Source organism: Ambystoma mexicanum, chromosome 3q, assembly GCF_040938575.1.
Source record: "Ambystoma mexicanum isolate Mex_15411 chromosome 3q, UKY_AmexF1_1, whole genome shotgun sequence".
In the NCBI taxonomy this organism is placed as follows: domain Eukaryota; kingdom Metazoa; phylum Chordata; class Amphibia; order Caudata; family Ambystomatidae; genus Ambystoma; species Ambystoma mexicanum.
Window position 1 is genome coordinate 312510894 of NC_090926.1, and position 17563 is coordinate 312528456.

Below are 17563 nucleotides of genomic sequence, written 5' to 3' on the forward strand. Positions count from 1 at the left end.
TCACTAAACTGCTACATGGCACAGGGCTAAATCCAGACTTCCCTGTACCACAGTGCCCTCCTATTACTGCACTGCTATCTTTGTAGCCTCATGCTTGTGTTCTTTGTTGGCACAGGCCTACCTAGCCAGACAGTCCTACAACCTTCTACAGTGTTTCTCATGTCTTTTTTCTCCTCTGCAGGGTTGAACATTGGCCCAGTGGTAGCTGGAGTCATCGGTGCCCGAAAACCACAGTACGACATCTGGGGGAACACTGTGAATGTGGCCAGTCGCATGGACAGCACTGGAGTACCAGATTGCATCCAGGTTAGCTCAGCTAATATTTGGGTTTGGCACTGTAATAGCACTTGTTGCAAGTAGGAGTATGCATGATGGTGTAGAGCATCTGAAGAGCAGGCAGCAGTTACATCCTACAATATTCAGAGCATTAAGATTCAGCAAGTCCAACATGAAGGTGTAACGGATGTGCTGTGTACAAAGGGAAAATGCAGCAAATACTGAGTCAAATACATTGAGAAGCTGATGTTAGGTAAACCTTGCAAATGAACGCAAAATTGCAAGTGTACAACCCATTGTATATTTTTAAATGTAGACCATTGTATTCATGGTTGTTAATTGAGCTGAACAATTTGTAAAGCAAAGAAGTAATTGTCCCAACCAGTGTGAGACTGGTTAACTGAGGAAGCCCATAACGGCAAAAGCACTGATACCGGTCCTGACTAAAAGAATGTGCATGCTTGTCTTTTCACAGCCAACCAGGAGTTTGGTTTTTGGCATTCCCAAGGTTCGCTCACTTCTTAATAATGCATCATGCATTTGTTGGATCTTAACTACAGTCCTCTGCATGCAGCCTGTTAAAGAGGATTCTGTCAGCCCTGTGTTCAGACATTGAGGGGATCTCCCTAATACTAGGCATACAGGTTTGCTTAGGGTTCTGTGTCTTGCCTAGTGGTGGTAGTGGTCAAGTAGTCAAGGTCAGCTCTTAGGACAGCAGGGGAGTGGTGGGGGTTAAGATAAAGGGCAACACAATAGTAATTTGAATTAAGTGCTGTCTGCACAAAGCTGTTGGGAAAATTGTTTTCTCATTTTCCAAAAGGTAGGTCATTTATTGTTGTTGCCGAGTACAGGTGAGTAAAATGAATTCAAGACGTTTGTACGAGTGTGTTTTCTGGTCATGACCCTGATGGTTTGGGTCATTCAGGAAGTCAAAGGTCGAGGAGGTGCTTTGAGTACCAACTTTGGCATGGGTACTTTCTGTCTCAGACTGGCATATTAATTCAGTAGGGCAACGCCATAAGGCCCAGCCTGACAGACTAGCGTGGGGTGGCTTTGTAGGAGGATTTGGACCAGTTTGATGACTGAGAGCACTGTGAAGATGGTCATGCCCAGGGTTACAGTTTTAATCTGGTTTAAAATACAACACTGGCCACTTAGCTTTCCCAAAATGTGCCACAGAAACTGTTTGTTATGAAAAATAACAAATTGTGATTTACACATGTGGGACACTTTTGGTGCCTGTGATAATTTTACATCCTAGTCTGACATTGGTGGTCTGAAGTTTTGTCTCTCCTCATACGGGAGTTAATTATTTTGATAGGAATCAATGGGAGGGATGGATTTACTGCTGATTGGTTGTGCGGGATACTGGTCCGGATGCCCCAATCTTGCAAATAGGGACCACTGTTAACGATGGACCCTGACTTTGAAAACGCCCAGGTATCATTTCTAAGGAAAACCAATTTCAGGGAATGTCAGTCAAGTATATTCAGCTGTGTCTGACCACTGGCAGTCAATACTTTAATTATTGCGAGGTTGAAGTTCAAAAGTGATAGTTCCCGATCTCTGGTTGCTCAGTGCCATTTCGAACAAAATTACTTTGCCCATTGGAGGCAGTTCCTGGGAGAGGAGGCTCCCTTGGAGCACCATTGTTCCTTCTAGCTTTGCTGTTGCCATATCTTTGACTTCAGATTCTAGGGTCTCTCGGTTACCGTGGCACACAGTAACTGGTATCTCTGCAGGCATAGAACCTCATGGCTTCATTAGTGGGGGTGATTCTTTAGGGTTTCAACCTGTACTCGCTGGGTTATGGGAAGAGATCACAATTTCCTCTGTTTCCCCAATCAGTCTGGTGGTCATATGTTGAGCAGAGTGTCACATTAAGATTCGGTTTTGCCGAATCCACAGACCAGCAGAGCTCTCCCACATTTCCTATCTGGGTTAGCAGCTTCTGTAATTAGGTACTCATCCCTGGGTTCAACAAGGATGGAGTCGATCTGTTTTAGTAAGAGCTTGGGTCTTAGTGCAGACTCGGCTCTGAGTCACATGGGTGCATCCATTCAAAAACGTTGTGGCTAGCAATCACTGCCACGTTCATATTTTGTGTGCTTCATCCTAGGATTTCTCCCCATGGGTGGATTCAAGTTTGAGTCCATGCACTAGTCCTATTTGGTATTGGCATCAATGGCCTTTGTTCTTCGAGAGAGGCATTGACCCTGACCGTATATGGCAACATCCATATCCCACTCACTCTTGTAGGAAACAATAGCTATCTAATGTACTCTGTAGTGGATTTATGTTTGGCTTTCCTATAGAGACCTCTAAATAGTACAGCAGACTAATTTTCATTTTATTATTATTGTGCATAGTATATATATTTGAAAAAATATGAACATGCTCATTACATTCAAGATAAAAAAGAAAATGAATTAAAGGAAATATCCACAATACATATTCACAAATTATAACCTGTTGCACTAACGTGGGTTCAATGAGCGAGAACAAAAACATTTCAAAACAATGTTCTTTAATAGTAAACAGACAAATGTCTGCACAAGGAAAAACATACAGCTATGTGTTTTGAGCCCTCCTGGGCCCTTGATCATGCTGTAAACTCGCCCACACATCCTGTGAGTATAATACAGGTGCCAGTACTCTATGGTCAGACATCTATGCCAGAACAGGTATGGTTTAACAGGTCAGCCATATTGAAATGCTTGTATACCATCTAGTCTGCTATTTAATTCAAAATATTTAATTCACTTGTTGCTGCAAATTGACGGCATGGATGACAGCCAATCATTCCAAGAATATCTATAGTTGCCAGTTTTGGCAAGAATTTAGAAATTCATCCAATTGCATGTCAGTTCGTACTAAATCGTGCACAAGGAAATATTAAACCCTGTAAATGCACCCAAGGTGGGTATGCATGCACACATTCATTTCATGCCAAAATAATATGCAAATAGCACATGCTGGAGGTACACAAAGATATATTAAATCAGACAAAAATGGTCTAATAATGCTACAAAATCGAACACAATGAGTTTGAGCCACGCCAGTTTCATATCATGGTTATATAGTCTCATCATCAGTTGGGGCTTCGTGTAAGGTTAAATTGGAGTAGTTTGTCATTGAAAATTGCCAAATTGGACCATTTTTCCAACAAGGCAATAAGTTCAGGTCTCATGGCGGGAAAAGGATTAGAATCTTGGAGAATGTAGCAACATTGGTCACAGAATTGCTGGTTTGCCTCTCCAATATATTTGCTCCAGTCCATGAAGACTATATTACATCCCTTTTCAGATGTATGTATGTATGTATGTATGTATGTATGTATGTGTGTATATATATATATATATATATATATCACTTAAATCAATGAATCTGGATTTCCAGAATTTAAGCGGTTGCATATTTCTGTGGAGTCTATACATTCCCACTTTGAAACAAATCTACTCAAATATTTACAATATAGCATGTGCCTAACTTAGATGGAACCATGAACATCAGCCTGCGTCGCATCTAGATAGGATTACGAATGTCGGCATGTGCCACACATAGATAGAATTATCAATGTTAGTATGTGCCACACTTAGCTGTAACCATGATTGTTAGTATGTGCCACACCTAGATGGAATTGTGAAAATTAGCCTGAGTCGCATCTGCATAGAAAAATGGATTTAGCATGCGCCACACTTAGATGGAATTGTGAATGATAGCAATTGCCACACCTAGATGGAATCGTGAACATTAGCCTGAGTCGCATCTAGATAGGATTATGACTGTTAGAAAGTGCCACATTCAGATGCAATAATGAATGTTAGCATGTGCCACACTTAGTTAGAATTAGGAAGACTAGCAAGTACCACATCTAGATATAATTGTGAACATTAGCCTCCGCTGGACCCAGACAGAATTGCGAATGTCGGCATGTGCCACACTTAGAAAAGATTGTGAACAATGGCCTGCGTCACAACTAAATAGGATTGTGAATGTCAGCCAGTGCCACATCTAGATAGAATAGCGATTGTTAGCCAGTGCCACGTCTAGATTGCATTGGCAGTACTATTGAGGCCAGATTTAGTTAGAATTCGAAATATTAGCTTGTTTCACATATAGACAGGATTTTCAAAGGTGGGCCAGTGCTAGATTTGGATACAGTTGTTAATGTTGGTGGGCGTCATATATAGAAAGGATTGAGAATGTTAGCCAGTACCGGATCTAGATAGAAATGCCGAAATAGTCACACCCCACATCTAGAAAGAACGTGGAAATTTAGCAAATTACCTCTAGACAACGATGCCAATAACCAACCCACTAACAATTTCACCCCTCTGCATACACCTCTCAAACTCTAACCAAACACAACCACAAACCTATAGCACAACAAACAGCACAAACTTCACTAGAGCGCAACAACAAAACAAACCACACATAGACTAGCATAACAACACACAACGGCTACTGACCTTAAAGCACCCCAAGCCGAGCGAATAGTGTTAACCGGGCTGAGGCTTCCAACGGCACATCACTGCTCTCTTGCACTTTTCCCGCTCATTCCCACTAACTCACTCCACCCCCCCCCCTTCCCTTTTCAGAGCTGCCAGAGCACCAGGGGACCACTCTGGTGGTGATAGTGCACGGTACAAATATGTTTTAACATTAACAAATACGGACATTGTATACATATATGAAATAGAGACTCAACTGTGGACGAGTCCCCACAAAATCTACAGATACATTTATTCTCCAGCATGGGATCTGGCATGGATTCACATGCTCATGAATATTCCCCGTCCTCAGGCTTGGAATCCTCGGTAAAGAAAATAAAATCAGTTTCAGTTTTGTTTCTGAACTGCCTTTCTTTTACTAAACAATCACTGGTCTCTGGGTCATACTGCCCCCAGCCAATGACTGCCCTCTACCTAAGCCCCTCCTCTGGCAGCCATCTTTAGATTTTTATCGCACGTTATAGTGTTGGGAGTCCTCGTGCTTAGCTCTCAAGCTTTTACTGCGTGTTGCATTTTTTCAAAGTGTTTACTCTCATTTTTCGGTCAAATTCGAACCTGAAGCTCCACTGATTCATCTTCCGATTAACGGGCACCTGTTTCGGAATTTTCTACGCCCCTCAAGGGCGATTTTTCGTCGAATTTCACTTCTTGAAGGATTCCAGAAGATCTTTGAAGCCTACCCCGCGTGGTCATGTCTCAAAAAAAAGGAGGCTTGACGCCCGTTGGATCCAAGCTGTTCAGGAACGGCCCAGGATGTGGACTACAGAACGTTCAAGGAGGATGAGCACTCTCGGTGACTCTACTGCCTGCACTCAGACAAGTCGCATGTGGAGGAGGACTGTGCATTCTGCAAGAACATTTCCCTCCGGACCATGAAGGACTGTCAGAAAAGACTCACTGACTGGCTGGAGGCGAAGAGCTCGGCAGCAGGTGAGTAGTAGTAGTCTGAGCGGTCTTCTAAGACCTTTGAGGACGCTCCAGCGACGGGGTTCAACAGAAGGCAAAGCACAGCGAGTCCGTGGGCACTGGGAGCGCCGTTGGTTCGGGCTCCTTGGCTGCCAGGCCAGGCCCAATGCCACCCACGCCGTCAACCACGAGCCAACGCTCCGGCTCAGTGAAAAGGAAGTCTGAGAACCCAGGTAAGCTTCGGGAGAAGCCCCGGTCGATCCCGGCAGAGAAACCCAAGGGGGGGGCGAGGCGGTGACCCTCCCCCCCACGGTGAAGGCCTCCGACGTGCCTAAGGTCGTGAAGGCCCAGATTCACCCGGCTAAGGCCTCGATTGAGGAAGTTGTGGCGTCCCTGGCAAAGCCAGCAGAGGCGACCCCAGTGGAGACGGCCTCCAGGCCTAGTTTCCCTGCCATCCCAGAGGGAATCGTCTTTCCAAACAATCGAAAAGACCCCCGTGAAGCCCCAGACTGAGAAGGGGGGGGGCGAGGTAGTCCTAGCGGACTCGGATACCTCCTCCGAGGACGAGCTCTCTCATATCAAGGCTGCCCTGGACAAGAGGTTTGTGGAGGCTGGGCCCTGTGGAAAGGATCCCGACAAGGCGGACGTAAAGGGCGAGGCTGGAACCGACAAGGAGCGGCAGGTTGAGGAGGAACCGGAGGAGCCTCGATAGACACTCCCGTCTCAACCGAGGCCTACACCGCCCGACAGGTCGGAAAACATCTGGCTGGCACTGCGCACCTTGTGCAAGGAGATGAGGACAAGGCTGCCCTTACCACCGACGGACTATCCAGCGGCGCTTGGACCATCGGGGAGCCCTCCAGGCAAGCGGAGTCGAGTCCATCCTCCCCCACCTTTCCATCCTCCACCCCATCCCCTCCTCCGAGGGATGAGACGGAGACGGCGATGACAGGGACGGACGACGGCGGGGACGACGGAACAGATCTCCCATCACCCCCTCCCCGGGCTTCCCCTCCGAACGAAATTGGCTTGTTTCACGCCATGATCGCCAGGGCCTCAGAACTCTTTCAGCTATGCCCCGAAGAGCAGAAGAAGGGATTCCTGTATCAACGAAGGGAGGCATAGAGGAAGACCGTACTCTCAGTCCCACTGTTGGACGATATCTGGGACGAGGGACTGTCCCTTCTGAAGAACCCGTCCACGGCCACTGCGAAGAGAGACCGGTATGAAAAGAAGTACCGGGTCCCAGATTCTGCCCCATGTGCCTCAGGGCGCAGCCGTCTCCGGACTCAGTAGTCTCTGCGGCAGCCAAGAAGAAATCGGCAGGACGGTGAAGGGAAGAAGCTGGACGCCATGGGACATCGGGTCATCTCATCGGCAGCAATGACCATAAAGGCAGCCAATGCTCTCGCACACTATGATAGGGAGCTGTGGTTTAAAATCGCCACCTCCTGGACTTCCTCCCAGACAAGCGATCGGAGGCCCTCGAAATCCTGCAAGATCCCGAGGTGGCTTCAGACCACGGTAGCCACGGACATCGAAGACACCAGGTTTCGCCAGATGGGCATCAGCGTTTGCCTTCGCCGGCGCGGTTGGCTCAGGGCCACCGACTTCCGTCAGGACGTGCAGGCCATGGTACTGGACATGCCGTTCGACACGAACAATCTGTTCGGCAAGGCAGTGGATGAGTCACTGCAGGCCATCAAAGCGGACACCGAGACGGCCCGTTCCCTGGGCATGCTGCATCAGCAAAGGCTGTCCTTTCGGACCGTCGGAGGCAAGTCCCAAGGTGCCTCCAAAAGATTTGGCAGCAGCTCTTCATCATACCGCCAGGCGGCCCGTTCCTCCTCGCAAGAAGCCTACAGAGGCTGCAACAAGGCCGGTGGACATCGTCGCCAAGGGGACAAGGCCTCGGCGAAGCAGGACTGACCCCCACCCGAGCACCCCGGTGGGAGGCCAGCTGGTAAAATTCGTCAGTGTGTGTGAATCCATCTCCACCGACCGTTGGGTGCTGGATGCCCTGGCCCATGGGCACACTCTGGAGTTCCAAAGGAAGTGCCCAGACTTTCCACCGGTGGCCAGGAAGGAAAACCGCATCCCACAACTACTTCTGGAGGTACGAGCGATGCTGGAAAAGGGCGTGATAGAACTCATTCCGAAGAGGCTGCGGGGCTCCGGAGTATACTCACGGTACTTCCTCATCTGAAAGAAGACCGGCGGCTGGCTGCCTATCCTGGACCTCCGCCACCTCAGCAGGTACATAAATCCCAAAAATTCCGGATGGTCACCCTTCAGCACCTGCTGGGACAGCTGGAGGAAGGGGACTTCCCGTCGTCGCTGGACCTGGAGGATGCATACTTCCACATCCCCATACACAAGACATCGAAGGTTTCTACGCTTCGTGGTCCAGGGGCGGCACTATCAGTTCAAGGCACTGCCCTCCAGTTTGAAGTCGGCACCAAGGGTCTTCACCAAGTGCCTGGTGCCAGTGCAGCTGCGCCTGCAGGGGATTCACGTCTACCCCTATCTAGAGCATTGGCTCATCTGAGCGAAGTCAAGGGAACTCGCCGTCGACCACACAGCGAGGACCATCCGCCTGCTCACGGAACTGGGGTTCTCAATCAACTTTGCGAAGTCCTGTTTGGTGCCATCGCAGGACGCTGTATTCCTAGGGGCCAGGCTCAACACGGTGGCGCAACTAGCTGCACCATCGGAGGAGAGGATAAAGGCCATCCTGGGCAAGGTACAACGGCTAATGACCATGGAAGTAGCCAGTGTGAGGTCCATCAAGTCCCTACTCGGCATGATGTTGTCATGCATCTACCTCGTGTGCCTGTGCAGGTTGCGGATGCAGCCACTGCAGGAGTTCCTCAACGCCCGTTGGATGCAAGTGGTGGGAAGGTTCGAAGACAAGATCTCCCTCAACAAGACTTTCCATCGAGCGATCCGGTGGTGGGGCACCCGCGCACATCACGCGACGGGCATGGACTTCCAGACCCCAGCGCATCAGACAAAACGGTGACGACAGACGCCTCCCTAGAGGGATGCGGCGCGCACACTAGAGATCTCCACGCAAGAAGCCTTTGGCTCCCGGAGGAGAGGTCACTGCATATCGACGTCCTGGAGCTCTGGGCCGTGTTCTGAGTCCTCGGATCCTTCCTTCCGTCCCTCAAGGGCAAGGTGGTACGGGTCTTCACCGACAGCACCACTACGATGTTCTACATCCGGAAGCAGGGGGGCACCAGATCTCCAGCTCTATCCAAGGAAGCGCAGGATCTGTGGCGCTGGGCCGTCGCCCATGGGATGTTCCTGGTACCCTTTCAGCTGGCAGGAGTGAAGAACACCTTCGGCGACTCACTCAGCAGGGAGCTGCGCTCTTGCCACGAGTGGGAGCTTCGCCAGGATCAAGTAGCTCTTCTATTTCGATGGTGGGACAGTCCCCAGATCGATCTGTTCGCGACGGCGACGAACACCAAGTGCCGGAGCTTCGCCAGCAGGTTTCCCCAGCCAGGGAGCATGGGGGAGATGCATTCTCCTTCCCCTGGGACGGACTGTTCCTCTATGCATTCCCACCATTGCCCCTGCTACTGCGACTCATCAGTGGACGGTTCCGGTGCAGGATGATCCTCGGCGCACCGGCGTGGCCGAGGCAGATATGGTTCCCGGACCTTCTGGACATGTCAGCGACCCCCCCCCCCCTCCCACCAGTCAAGCTTCCGGCGGATGCGGATCTTCTCGCCAGGTAGGGAGGCACGATCCTGCATCACGACCCAGGATCGCTGAACCTGCAGGCCTGGCTCCTGCAGCACTACAGTTCGGAGGTTACGATATCCCGGCGGACTGCAAGGAGGTACTTGCCAAGGCCAGAGCATCGTTGACTCTTAAGTGCTGTGGACATAAGTGGAAGAAGTTCTCTGGTGCCGCGCACAGAAGATCAACCCTCTACGGATTACGGCCCCTCAAGTGCTGCCGTACTTGCTGTCGCTGGCCAAGGCAGGGCTGGCACATGCCTCCTTCAAAATACATTTGGCGGCTATCTCCCGCTACACTAGAACTCCGGGGCAGTCTTTGTTGTGGTCCCACCGCCTGGTGAAGGAGTTCATGAAAGGACTGTTCCGCTCGTTCCCGCCGGTGAAGGCTCCGGCCCTGGCATGGGAGCTCAACGTGGTGCTGACCAGGCTCATGGGTCCGCCATTCGAGCCTTTGCATTTGGCACCCCTGAAATTCCTATCGTGGAAGACGGCGTTTCTTGTGGCCTCACCGCCACACGACGAGTGGGAGAGATCCAGGCCCTCTCCTGTAAACCGCCGTACCTTACATTCCACCAGACGAGGTTAGTGCTGAGGACACACCCCTCCTTCATACCCAAGGTGCCGTCGGACTTCCACCTCAACGAGCCCTTCATGTTACCCGTTTTCTTCCCGTCGCCTTCGTTGCCGGCTGAGAGGACTTTGCACTTGCTGGATGTGGCGAGAGCGCTGAAGTTCTACGTGGACCGCACAAAGAGTTTTCAGAAGACATCACAGCTGTTTGTGAACCAAGGGAAGGTCATCTCCAAGGCTTCAATTTCTAGATGGTTCTTTGGCTGCATCATGCACTATCACAGGTTGGCAAACCGACGTTGCCCGGCCACCGAGAGCCCACTTGACCAGAGCGACCGATGCAACTACGGCGTTCCTGTCTGGTGTATCCCTACTAGACATCTGCAGGGCAGCTAAGTGGAGGTCGACGCACCCCTTCATGAGATTCTGTGTCGACCGGAATTCCAGGGAGGAGTCCAGAGTCGGCCGAACAGTGCTGCGCAACCTGTTCGCTTGAAGGTGAGCCTGGTGATGAGGTAAGAGATGCTTAATGTTGAGTTGTTGAAATGCTTAATTTTGAGTCTTGCCACATCCCGTGGTTGTGCATGCGTGTACTGCTATGTATTCTTATATTCATGAGCATGTGAATCCATGCCAGACCCCATGCTGGAGAAGAGTTGCAGGTAAGTAACTCGTTCCTTCTCCAGCATGGGGCCTGACGTGTATTAACATGCTTGTGAATATTCCCCGTTGTTGCGCTGGGAATCCTCTGTAAAAGAAAAAACAGTTTCACTTTCTCTTAAAAACTGTATTTCTCCTCTAAACCAATCACTGTCCTCTGGGTCATACTGCCCCCATCCAATGGCAGTCCTCTCCCCAAGTCCTGTCTCTGGCAGCCATCTTCAGATTTTTACTGCATGCTTCAGTGTTGGGAGTCCTTGAGTTGTTCTGCGAGCTATTTGTACTTTTTTTCGTGTTATTCGACAGAAACAGTTCAATTTTTGTTTCGAAGAGCCTGTGTGCTCTTTTCTTCATTGGCCGACAGTGGAGACCCGTAGTCAGTGAAAGTTCCACGCCCCTCAAGGGCAAAGATCCTTCAAAGATTTTGGAAGGTCATCTTGGGCCTACTTCGCGCCCTCTGACCATGACGGTGGAGAAGGAGGTAAGGTCCCTCATCAGGCCCTGCACCAAATGCGGACTACGGAATCTGTTTATGGAAGACCAGTACCTACAATGCCTCTACTGCCTGCACCCGGACCATAAGGAAGTAGAGTGCGAGATATGCCTCGGTTTCTCTAAGAAAATTATGAAGGACGGGCATAGTAGGCTGGTGGCATGGCTAAACATAAACAAGGCCTATAACCAGTGCTCCGAGCAGGGTCATGCCTCGTCCAGGACCAGCCGCTCCGAGGAGCAGTCTTTGAAGTCCTTTGAGGGCGCCTCATCCATGGGGCCCAAGATAAGGCCAAGACCCACAAGTCGGAGTCCACCGGGTTCAGCGCTGAAGCGGGTCCCAAAGTGGATAGGGCGCAAGCGGCATCACCTTCTGCCTCCATTACCAGCCTACCATCAAGCTCCTCTTCAAAGAGGAAGCCATCTACACCGGCCATCTTATGGGAGAAATCCGAGAAGCCACCGAGAAGGCCGCGCAGCCCAAGCAGGCTCAAACGGCACAGGCAAAGACTTAGTCAGCGATTCCGTCTATGGCTACTACTACCGCTGCAGCTACGGGTGCTGATCCTACGAGGGCTGTTCCCACTGCGCAGAAAGTGTCCTTACCCCTTAGGCGCAACACCACCGCAGAGACAAGGAGGCTCCTAAACAGCTCTCCCTCAGGTCGTCGCCTGAGCCATGGAGGTCTCGTCCACGGACGATGGCGATCAGGAGTTCTTGCATACGGTCCACGAGGACGACGAGGGTGACGATTGCGCAGAGTCAATTTTTTCTGTTCTGTCTTCTCAGCCGAAGGACATTTCCTTGGATATTCTATCAACTCTACACACCTTGGTGTCAGAGATCCAGATGAGAATGCCTAAAGGAATTCACTCTTAGGTGATTGGCCTGCTGGCTGTCCGGCAAATACAGCCACCCTGCTGGATGACTGACAGCTGGGCTGGAATGAAACCTGCATAAAAGGCAAGGCTTTTTGGCTTGGAAAGTAGAGTCGACCACTGGACAAAGGAATCCGAAGAAGAACTTGGAAGAGACACCTGCTGCAACTTCTGGACCGTTGGTTTGCCCGGTGAAGCCCTGCTGCTGTACTGAAGCTCCGAATTCATCTTGACTAGAGAAGCCCTGCAAGGACGACTTCTCCCCTTGAGTTGGTGGGACCAATCAACTCCAAAGTAAGCCACCTAGACATCCTCTCGAAGCTGGTTGAATTTCCACTGCAGTCGCTGCTGGAGCCGAATAGCCACGGAGAGGAACACCAGTTGGTGTGCGTTGCTTTTAAGATGGCCAAGAGCACCAGGAAGATCCTCCGGACTCCCAGGAAGCAGGACTGACCAAGCCTCAGCCACCTCAATAGAGTGCTGGACCCCAGAAGCAAGGAAAGCCCACCTCGACAGCCAGGAACCGCGGTGTTGCTATTTGCGGTAGACGCAAGGAGCTGAAACGCCGAAGTACCACTTGTTTGTAACTTGCCGGTTGCCATCGGTGACCGTCCCATTTCGGTGCAGGAGGCCCCAGAAGGCCTCCTTGTCCCCACGACTGAGGCCCAGAAACAGGCTCTGCAGAGCAGCACAGGAACAGAAGTAATCTGTTGCATTTGTTCTTCTAACCAAAGGTACTGTACAGTCTGAGAGACCGTTCCTCTTATAGAGTTGCTTGCATCTTCTACCCTCACCAGTCTAACAACGTGTGGCCCTACATTTGATTCTTCTTTTTCTTCAGACTTCTAAAACATTGTGCAGAGAACTTTTACTTGCTTGCAAGAAGTGCTTCAGCTCACATAGACTTTTGCCCATTGACATTGGCTTAGCCTGGTTCACTGAATGACCCTCAACTGTCCTTCCAGGAAGGTGTTCACTTACTCTGCTTTGGGGGGTCTAAAATTATTTGCCTGCTTAAGAATATTTGTGATTGCTTGTTTGTTCTAATAACCCTTCCCTTTGACACTCTTATAAATAAGCCATACTCTGAATGCAACACTGATATAATAATGTCCACACTGTCCTCGCTATTTAAGTCACCTGAGGGTTTAGGAGGTGTCTGTGTGTCTTCCCCAATGGGTGTTTGCTGATTCTGAGGAGTCCAAAAGAGTGTATTTTTGAAGTGTATTTGAGTGTTAGTATTATATTGCTCCCTTCTGAAGAAGGCTCGTTTAACTGACTGGTAAATAAATTAATAATTGTTTTATCAAGAAACCTTGAGTATCCGTGTTTATTTGAATATGTATCACTATGAATCTCTGTGTAACTACCCTACTGCTCACATTGACCCCTCTTGAGATCAGCCTGGCTGCTCATCCACACTACCAACCTGTGTAGGTCAGACGTTTCCCAAAGGTTGGGTCCCTATTGCTAAGTTTGTTAAAGTTCACCCAAAAGGGCACTGCTCCAAATATTACCCAGCACTGGTGGCAAGCGGTGAGGATCTATTGTAGAGTTGTTACACTAAGAATTTGCTTTGCTTTTGATCAACTGAAAACCTTCACAAGGCTAAGCTCCACTAGAATAGCAGTTGTATCATGCCAAATATGGATAACTTCAAACAGGAAGCCCTAATCATTTTGACAGTAGATCAGCAAAGAAGTGTGTAAGGTCAGGAATCTCCCCGTTGAAGGAAAGAAAAATGAATTGATTGCAAGATTGTTGAAAAATCAAAGTTTGGCTAGTAGGCCTATAACACCTACTAACCCAGAAAATGTGGAAAATGATAATGAGGATGATAATTCAGAGTCGAACTGTAATGTCTTAGAAGAGGGAGAGGAGTCTCAGGAAAAGAGCCCCTCTATGCCCCAGCCTGCCCTTTTGCCTAAACCTATATCCACTGGTAACCCACAAGGTCCATCACTGAGTCGGGAATGTGTGTCGCGTGAGAAAATGAGACTTGAATTAGAGTTCAAAAGATTACAAGCCGAGGATGGAACCAAACATAGACATCAACCGCTGGGAACTTGAAAGGCAACATGCTCTTGAAATAAAGAAATTGTCTCTTGAAAACATTTCTATCCCAGAGTCCTCTAGGTCTTTCAGTCCAAAGAGGCCTTGCATGCCCAAAGATGCAGTGAGTATGTATGATGCAAAACTTGATATTTTGGATTGGTTGGGTACTTTTGAATACAATTATGTGATTCAGGGTTACACGTGGAATCAGTTGATTCCTTGGCTTTTGCCTGGGCTCCCACAGGTTGCAACTGATGCTGTAATGGAGATGGGGGAACTTGAACGATTGCAGTATGAAAATGTGAAGCTAGATTTAGGACCCTCAAAAGAGTGACAGTACCCCTTGGGCTACCTGGGTGTGTGAATGTTTGAAAAACTTAGATGGTTGGGTTAAGGGTTACAAAGTAACTACTTTTGAAGGAATGTGAAATCTGTTTTTGTTTGAATCTATTTTTGATGCTTGCTCTCCTGAGCTGAGACAGCACTTGGCTGACTCTAAAGAGTTTGATCCCAAGAAGTTAGCAAAGGCCACTGGCTTGTTGGTTGCCAACAGGGCTACTCACAAGGATTATGGGGCCACTCACACAAAGGATGAGAGGAAGCAGCACAAGAAAGATGACAGTGTATTCTAAAAACCTCCCATACAAAAGAAGGCCACAAACATAAAAGGGGTAAATACCATGGGAAATTAGGTCAGTCTCGTGAAACCTCTGGTGCTAAACAAGAGGGAGGTCAGCAAAAGCCCCCATGTGTCAAAACATTTGGTAAATGTTATGCTTGTGGGTCAATTGAAAATGTGAAAGGGGATCGCAGATGCAAGGGTAAACCTTCAGGGTTCCACACTGCCTCCTTAGCCTTCATCCCTGAGGGAGGAGTTCATCTGGCAGGTGGAAACTTTCATCTGTTGGCTGAAGACCCCATTGGAGGCTCAGCCAGTGTTTCCTTGGTGTGCCTGGTTCTGTGGGAACAGCAGAATTTAGATGTGTATAACTCTATTCCAGCTAAAACAAAAGAATATTACAAGGACAGTGTACTTGTGAATGGTCGGAAAACCCCTGCCATTAGAGCCACTGATGCCAGCATTACAGTGGTGGGTGAAACCTTTTTCAAACCTGAGGATGTTGCTGAGGCACCCAAAGGCCTCACTAAGCTTGCTGGAGACCCTGCCCAGATGGTTACAATACTACCAGCCCTCCTCCAGTGCAACAAAGAATCCCTGTTAGTCTACAAAATGAGGTGCCTGGGAGAGTCCTGTTGGGGAATGACTTAAAAGATCTTGGAGTTGTAACACGTACCCCCAGGCCTCCCAGTAAAAGGAAGCAGGGCCACACTAGGCTGGCCAGAGAGCAAACCTTGAATGACTCTCAAAGGGAAGGTACAGAGATGCTGCTAACTCCCAGTCCACAGGAAGAACAAACCTCTGATTCCAGGAAGAAAGAGACAAAGGGGAACCCCTTATTCTCAGGAAGTAAGAAAAGTATCTCCCATGTGCACAAAACCAGGACATCCCAGAGAGGCCAGTCCAAGGTCACACCTGTGACCCCTCCACCAGCTGAGACAGAGTGTGAGGTTCAACCAGAGGATGGTGATTCAGCTACTGATGACACAGAGCTGGAAGATGCCCTTCCCCCTGTTGGAGAACTGGATCCCAAAGACCATCCTCAGCTGCAGACTTTGAAGTCTGCCCTACAGGGTCCACCTTCTGCAGGCAGTGTCCTACTCTTGAAGGAGTTTGCCAACCGGAAGCTTCCCAGATGGACGGGCAAGAGCCAGGGAAGCACAGGCTGTACTGGGAGGTTGACCTCCTTTACAGTGAGCCTATTGAGACCACCCCAGGGGACTACAGAAGACTTGTAGTGCCTCGGGAGGTGAGACCTCCGTTTCTATAGTTAGCACATGAGATTCATTTAGCTGGTCACTTAAGTTTTAAGAAGACCAAGGAAAGGATTCCTCTTTATTTCTACTGGACCAAGATGGGGTCTGATGTAGATAAGTACTGTAGAAGCAGTTTCACTTGCAAGAGTGGAGCCAAGAACGTGGCACCCTTGGTGCTTCTCCCAGTGGTGGGAGTCCCTTTTTGAGAAGATAGGGATTGTTGTTGTTGGTCCCTTTTTAGACCCTCCCACATCTTCAGGCAACTGATTTATATTGGTTTTGGTAGACCATGCTACCAGGTATCCCAAAGCCATACATATGAGGACTGTTACTGCTCAGGCAGTGGCTAAGGCCCTCCTTGGTATTTTTACCAGGGTTGGGTTTCCTAAGGAGGTTATCTCAGACAGAGGGACCCCATTTTATGTCCCACTACATGCAGGCCATGTGGAAACACTGTGGAGTGGCCTACAAATTCTCAACAGCCTACCATCTCCAAACTAATGGGTTGGTGGAAAGGTTTAACAGAACTATGAAGAGCATGATGGGTGCTTTAGAGGAACCCCTTAGAAGAAAGGGGGTTCTTCTACTGCCATGCCTTCTTTGCTTATAGAGAAGTCCCTCGGGAAGGGCTTGGCTTCAGCCCCTTTGAGCTTCTCTACGGTCATCCGGTTAGAGGTCCATTGACCCTAATCAAGGAAGGGTTGGAGAGTTCTCCTTCCCACAAGCCAGTGAGAGTCACTGACTGTGTTGGGTCTCCAAAGGAGAATGACGCACATGATGACAGAAGCTTCTGAAAAGGAGGAGGAGGAGGAGGAGGAGGATGGGAGTGAGCCTCTAACTGACATCCTAAGGGGACAACCTTAATCTCTCTTCTGATCTGACACTGGAACAACAGGAGGAGTGCAACGTTATGTTAAATCAGTTTGCCCCTCTGTTTTTACTGACACCATGCTTGGCCCCTTGGGGCCAGCATGTTATTCTCACTGGTGACTTGTCTACCAGTTAAAAGCAGGGGTTACAGGATGTCAGACCATGTAAGAACCCACATAAAGGAAGAGGTCAAGAAGATGCTTGATCTTGGGGTAATAGAGCCATCTGTAAATCTATGGGCTAGTGCAGTTGTACCAGTGCCAAAGGCAGGATCCAAGGAGTTGAGATTCTGTGTGGACTATAGAGCTCTTAATGCAATCACAACGACTGATGCCCATTCTTTACCTAGGACACATGAACTGGTGGATAAACTTCTTTCGGCCAAGTTCCTCAGTACATTTTATCTATCCTCAGGCTATTGGCAAATAGCTCTGACAGACCATGCCAAGGAGAAAACTGCATTGTGAACCCCTGGAGGCCTTTACCAGTTTAATGGTATGCCTTTTGGACTAAAGAATGCACCCGCTACATTCCAAAGGATGGTAAATCATTTTCTGAATGGGATGGAGGACTTCTGCATGGCATACTTTGATGACATTGCAGTGTTCAGCCCACCTTGGAAAGAACATATTGACCACCTAGGATATTTTTCACAGGCTCAGGCTCTTGAGCAGGCCAATCTGACCAAAAAGGCAAGTAAATGTCAAATTGGTCA

The 17563-nt window shown here is 49.0% G+C and overlaps 1 protein-coding gene and 1 long non-coding RNA gene across 2 annotated transcripts in view; one reads left to right on the forward strand and one right to left on the reverse strand.

The window, feature by feature from the left end:
• Positions 1–17563, forward strand: part of ADCY6 (adenylate cyclase 6) — an 820353-nt gene that overhangs the window by 699452 nt on the left and 103338 nt on the right. Inside the window, exon 22 of the mRNA XM_069653856.1 lies at positions 182–306. Within this exon, the coding sequence (XP_069509957.1) occupies positions 182–306 (125 nt within the window). The remainder of the gene's footprint in view (positions 1–181; positions 307–17563) is intronic.
• LOC138582512 (uncharacterized) overlaps positions 1–17563 on the reverse strand; it is a 340772-nt gene that overhangs the window by 254994 nt on the left and 68215 nt on the right. The window lies entirely within an intron of this gene.